General features: G+C 41.2%; 1 protein-coding gene across 1 annotated transcript in view; it reads right to left on the bottom strand.

Annotated features, from left to right (window-relative positions):
* Positions 1-2,848, bottom strand: part of CAAP1 (caspase activity and apoptosis inhibitor 1) — a 34,347-nt gene extending 31,499 nt beyond the window's left edge. Inside the window, exons 1-2 of the mRNA XM_044427873.1 lie at positions 2,603-2,848; positions 1,095-1,295 (exon numbers count right to left, since the gene is read on the bottom strand). Of these exons, the coding sequence (XP_044283808.1) occupies positions 1,095-1,295; positions 2,603-2,725 (324 nt within the window). The 5' untranslated portion in view covers positions 2,726-2,848. The remainder of the gene's footprint in view (positions 1-1,094; positions 1,296-2,602) is intronic.
* Between the last annotated feature and the right edge of the window lie 3,907 nt (positions 2,849-6,755).

Consider the following 6,755-nt stretch of genomic DNA (forward strand, 5'->3'; position numbering starts at 1 on the left):
AAGGAAAAAAATAAGCATAGAAAAAGTCCATTTAAAATAAAGAAATAAAGAAAACAACAGAAAGGTTCCCATTTTTTTAAAAAAAGCATCAGTAACTATTCCTTGTTTTCTTTGTTTTGATGAAACCTAAAGAAAGCCATACATTTAGTTAGGAAAGCATATCCCACACTCTATTTTGCCTATATTCAACCAAAAGATCAATTCTTTTGGTTTAATTAAAGATTTAATTAAACCTCTTTATTTGGATTGTATAATTATGTTGGCAATATGCATATATTGTTTCATTTTTACTATTCCAAATACATATTCCAACAGAAAGATAATGACTGCAAACCTGTGTGCGATGTGACTTGAATAGAATTTAATTTAAGCAACTATGTGCATAATTCTAGCAGTAAGGGTGGCACTTCTTTAATGGAAAGACACTTTCAACCCTAATAAAAGTTATATAATAAATGTGGCAAGAACAAGCAGGGACACCTGTCATCATTGTGATTTTTAAAATAATAAAATATATAGTAAGGGAGCCATCATCCAATGTGGCTGCCTGTAACTCTCCAGTCACACAGAATTATGGGCATCCGATGGAAAGGGGGAAAGCACAGAGACTAGGATGGCCTCCACAATCCTCTTTCTTCAAAACACTTAGACACCTATTTTTTCTCTCCTTGCAAGGAAGAGAGGTTGAGGCACTACCAAGATCCCTCAGAAGACTGTGACACCTCTCTCCTTACTCCCCACCTCCAGAACACCCCTGCCCCATGTCAGCTGCAAAACCAGGCTTCTTTTGCAGAACTACAGCCAGCACAGGAAGAACTACACCTGCTGCTAGGATGGAAAAAGGGTCATCCAAGGTCAAAGACTTCTCCAGCCTTGGAGTGCTTTTCTGGTGTCACAGCTGGGACTCCCACCTTACAGCTTTCCAGACAATACTGGGATGCCACAGAACTGCACTCTAACTTAAACTTTCACATTGAGCATTATATTTTCTTTAATCTTTGTTATGAAAGCATCTAGATCACCCCTTGGCAATGAGACACAACAAACCACTTCAGGCTCCTCTAAACCATCACAATATAGATCTATTTCAGTACCTTCAAAACATCAGGCAGCATTTTCTGCAATTTCTTCTCCCCTATGATATAAAAGCACTGCTGAAGCATTTCCTTCTTGTCTGTGATGTAAAAACTAACAGGTTTTAACTGCACACTGAGATCAAGTCCACCTTCTTCTATGTCACTGGGCTCTTCTCCCACATCCTCTTTTTCTGGAATTTGCGCAGTACATTTTGTTTCCTAGAACATAACACAAAACTGTTTCAATCATGAGCCAAGGAAAAAGTTGCTTGATTGAAAAATAACTTCAATCATTAAAGTTTGACTACAGATCTGAAAGTGCAATCATATATATATTTACTATAAAATAAGCCATACAGAGCTCAACATAGCAAACAGAGTGTAGATGGCAGACAGTCAGAATGTGGCTGGGATGTGTGGCCCACGTGGCCCTCATTCATGTTCCTGTACACTGTTCGGGTCTAATACTCTGAATAGGATGTATATCAGGAATGCATAGTGTGGGTGCTTCCTAGAGCAGGTAAGTTTACTAAAGGAGCCACAGTGTCAGAACAGGTGGTCTTTAGTCTGATAGAGGCAGTTTCAAGTATAAGGAGAGTTAAAGAAGAGGTGGACTTATCTGACAGTGCAAAGGAATTCTGCCAAGCTAAGAGTGGTGGAAGTAAGATCACAGCCAGATGTGCAGGATATTAAAGCAAAGGTCCTGAAGGATTTTGAAAACAGAGAAGTCTGTGTAGCATCAAAGAACAGAAAAGAAACCAATGTAGAAATTTAAGGAGACATCACAGGATCACAGTAACAAGAAAAGTGAATGATATTCAGGAAACAATGAAAAAAAAAGAAAGAAAACTATTGGAGTCAAAGTGAAAAATGATCAGGACATGCAACAGGACAATTTTGTTTAGGAGCTTTGATCAATGGCAGCTAATCCCAAATGCAAGGACTGCAGCTCAGTGAAAGAGAGGCAACAAGAAGACAAGGCCCAGAGGGGCAGCCTTGTAAAAAGACAGAAATGTATTCAGGCATAAGCTTTCGTGGATAGCGCCCTCTTCATCAGTTGCATGAAATGTTAACTTCTTGGAAGATCTGTATACACATGCTCAGGATTTCCTAAATGAAGGCACTGAAGTACAAACCATCAGAGATTATAACTTTAATTCTTGCCATTCAAAAAAACAGCAAGAAGAAAATAATGCAAACATCTAAGTACAAACAGAAGTTCAACTGAAGAGAGACCTTCCCTTCTTTTTCATGAAACACTGTTTATAATTTGTATGGGAATTGTGGGGCTTCACATTCTTAGCCTTACCCTTATTTTGAGTATATTTTTATTGTGCGCTCAAAACCACACTTTCTCAACAGAGCAGCAACATTCTTAGAGGAAGGGAGAAAAATGGGCACAGAGCCTCCCACCAAAGCAGGGAGAGAAATGTGAGCGAGACACAAGCCACGCCCTAACGCGGGCACCGCAAGTACTTTTTGCGCCTGCGCACTACAGCCCCCTCTCCCCCACCGGAACGTAATACCTCAGGGACGCTGTGGAGCGATTCGGTACTCCGCCGTTTCCTTTCGCTGCCGCCTCCCTCCTCTGGGCAACACAAACGGGAGCGATGCCGCTTCTTCTCTTTAGAGAATTTGCGGCCCGTCATGGCGCCCCACCCCGAAAGGGCGCCCCTCTTTGAGCAAGCCCTTAGGAACCACAACCGTGTTTGAAAAACAACCTTCTCGGCGAATTAGGGGTGGCTGAGACAGACGCGCGTTTCTCTCCACCAGCCCGTTCGGTCGCGATTTGAACACGTCATACTAATAGCCCAGCTAGCGTAGAGCTAGGAAGCGTTAGAGGAATGCGAGACCTCGTAGAGACGGAGACGCAAGTTCTTGGTACATCTTTTGTTTTGCGCGGAAGTGAGAGAGGAGAAATCAAGGATTTCGGTGTGTGTGAGGCTATAGCATTTCTCCATCCTCAACAGAAAAGTAGCCACCAAGGCAGGAGCTGATTATTTTATGACTTTTATTTCTCGTTTAAAGTGTGATTGCTTAAAGTGGCAGGCGCCCTGCCAATATTAGTGGCATTATTATTGTATTCCATTTCTATACCTCCCGCAGCAGGAGCCCTTTGAATGATTCAGAACAGAGTAAGTAACCCATCCAGAATTCAAGCAGGCCCGACCTTGTTTAGCTTCCAAGATTAGGCACTTCAGGCTATACGGAAGCTTTAGGGACCAATCATCCCCCACACTGCAGGTTTCGTTGGGGAGTGGCTTTGCGTGCTTTTATGATAGCCCTTCAATGTGGCTCGCTAAGGAATACGAAGGAGTTGAAGCCGGTTTGAATTTCCAGCCAAAAGTTTCCCACTAGCATACCCTTCAGGTTGTTGAAAGCGCAAGCGGCTTCAATTACCGCAGTCACGCTTAACCCACCTGCAGAGCTCAACTGTTTCGTTGGTTTGCAAGACGGTGTGCTGCGTTTTAAATGTTTAAATATGCATAGGGTTGTGCCTTTAGACAAAAAATGGCTTACAGTTCCCAGCATGGCTGGTTGGAGGAATACTGGAAGTTGTAGGACCTTTTTCCGTCTAGGATTGCACCTTAAATAACCTCATTTTCCATGAAAAAAACTATATTTGAAAAAGCATAAACTCCTGTCTCATCTGCTGTCTTTTGTTATTGCCAGGCTGCTGTCTTTTCATAGTCATACTAAAATTCTGATTTCTCCATTATTTTCTAAAAGCAGTTATTCTGCAGCAACAAGACTGGAAAAAATGACCTTTGGGAGGGAACCCTCCATTAAGTCTATGATGGCTGACAGTTGTAGTAGCTATTTTTCCTAGGCAGGGCCAACATCAAGATGAAGGTGAATGTTTTCATTAGGTCTGTCTCAGAACCCACCTCTTGCAGGCATTTTCTAGGTCTTTTGGAAGCAGTATGTAGGCCAGTGCTAGGGGCTAGACACAGCTGAGTAGCAGCAGAAGGCCTGCATCTCAGTTGGGATTCCCTGGAGTTGCTGCTTCTTCATTACGGTCCACTTGTTCACCTGCCTCTTGCCGTGTTCCAATCAATGGTGGTGGCGAGACAACAGCAAATGACAACACTTACTTGCTGTTTCCATCAAGCACACAAGAGGTAGCAAAGAGGAGCAAGAGAATCAATGACAATGATGGTGACTATGATAATTAGGCTCACTGCAGGACAGGACTCATGAAGGGTGGCTTACCCAAGAGCCCTCAAAAACCTGGACGCAGCTCCATGTGTTTCCTTCCACATAGCATTGCTTTTCCCAGTGTTGTGTCCTCCAGATTAATTGGTCTTCAACTACAGCCAGCATGACCAATGGAATGCCAGGAATTTGTAGTCAGAAGAACAGAGGGGTCTTGTGGTACATGTTTTCTTAATAGATCCATGTTGGCTCTTCTGCCTGCCAGGATTTTTGTTGGCAGTGGCTGGCATGTTGACATGAAAGTATTCTGCAATGAAATCGGCAGTACCTGCAAATTAGGATATGGTACCTGCACCTTTTAACATTGGCTACAAAGAGGGATTTCTAAAAGGAAAGGGTTAGGTGTTGCAATGTTAGGCTAAGGAACAGCACATGTGCCACTTTACTGTTGCACAGAAGTTACAGGGGCAGAAACTGGTTTTCTTTGCAGCAGATTTTAGCAAAACAGTACAGAAATGCTGCTAACAAGGGATAAAACAGTCCTATCAACACAACAATAATAGTAATTATAATAGTTTAATTTATGAAGAGTTACTGTACATTCAGTGATAGCCAGTGGTAACCGTCAGATTAGGACAGCAGAGATCAGACTTCTAGTCCCTGCTTATCAATGAAGCCTACTGGATGACAGAATTGCTGATTCTTACAGAGCTGGGAGAAGAACCATGTAAATTTCCTTGGGTTCTGTGCAAGAGGAAGAAAGCGGACTAGAAAGGTAATAAAATGTTTCAAGAGTACACAGCTGTTCAAGTAATTCTAGATGTGCAGTCACAAGGAGATACGGCCCCATCTCCCAACAACTTACATTCTTCAGCTCAGCTTTCCACACAGATGTTTATTTTTAGCTGAACTATTTCAATTTTACCTGCTTTCAAAAGACACCATGTATATTTTCTTCTGGTTGTATTTTGCAATGTCAGTGTGAGATTGTCAAGGACTGGGAGTATCTTGCATACATGGTGGAACAGAATATATATACCTAAACCAAGGCTTATTATTCTTACCCACTTGGTCAAGGAAATTACATTGACCATGCAATCGAATGCAAACCTACTCAAAGTCCACTGAGTTCAATGGCGCTTACTTCATTGAAATCAATGGACTCAGTACTCCTATGTGTTACAGTTCTTTACACTTAATTTACACTCTTCAGTCTTCTATACTACAAGGAAGTGTAGGAGATTGCAGCTTGACAGAGACTTCTATTGTGATTATTAAGAAAGATGTATGTTCTGAAAAAGAGATTTCCAACAAAGTTTGGCACAGCACATTGGAATCTGGCAAAGCACCTCTTCCTAAGCAGAGAAATTTCCCAAAATAAAATCTGGACATTCAGATGCTCAAATACTTATTAACACAGTTAGTATTGCAGCTATATTTCTAAATGCTCAGGAACAAAGGAAAGCACATGAGCTGCATGTTTCTGATAAAGAACTAAGAAATAATGCTGACATTTAAGTATACGGGATTAGATTTAGAATGAACATCTCATCAATATGAATGAGACAGCTCATACTCTGCAACATTATTATTGCAATCTGGCTGGCTGCAGATAACATTGCACTGTTTTCAGCTCTGGGAAGGTTATCATCAAATCCAGAGGGAGATAGAACCGTATGTATTCCGAAGGAACATTTTACAGAAAGGTAATAAAAAAACCTCCACAGCACACCTGAAAACACACAACACATTTTTCTTGGCGTACTAGATTCTATCCTTTTCCCCATAATCAGATAAAGAAAATATGTGAATGTAAACATTTTTGCATTATCTTCATTGCATTTCACAAGTAATCAGGCAAAGCACATAGATGTAAAAGTTAGAGGAATGAATAGAAGCTATACCTTAAAGGCTTAAGCAAAGAATAAAAATGCTAACAGGGTCTCTCTTCTCCCTGCAGCTCCCCATGCCCCTCCCCCATTGTTTCAAAAGTTCCCCTATCCTCCAGAGCAAATTTGGGTGACCCATGGGGGGCTGTAAGGTAGCAGATAATTTTTTTCCATTGAGTCAGTTCTCCTGGTAGGGGAACACCATTGGATACAACTCAAGGAACCAAGATTGCCTTGTTTTCTTCACTGAATGTTAAATCCCCAGAACTCAAAAACAAGGTTGGGGAGTCAGAGTTGGAAGCAATTCATCAGCTGGTAAAAATGTACCAACTCCAACTCCTAATACATTTAAATTCTAATATAAATAATGTTAACATTTATATTATTTCACATTATTTATATTTCACAAATAATTTGAGTAACCTTTTTTCAGGATAAATTTTAATACCTTGTAGGTTTATTTATTTTTCAATTTATATCCTGCCTTTTTCCTACAAAGGGCTCAAGACAGCTTACATCTCCTCCTCCATCTTATCCCCACAACAGCAACCCTGTGAGGTAGGTTGGGCTGAGAGTCTGTGACTGGCCCAAAGTCACCCAGTTGGCTCCATGGTTGAGCGGAGACTAGAACCCA

The sequence above is a fragment of the Varanus komodoensis genome, unplaced genomic scaffold (genome assembly GCF_004798865.1).
Source record: "Varanus komodoensis strain SLA01 unplaced genomic scaffold, ASM479886v1 scaffold19, whole genome shotgun sequence".
NCBI classification, from domain to species: Eukaryota; Metazoa; Chordata; class Lepidosauria; order Squamata; family Varanidae; genus Varanus; species Varanus komodoensis.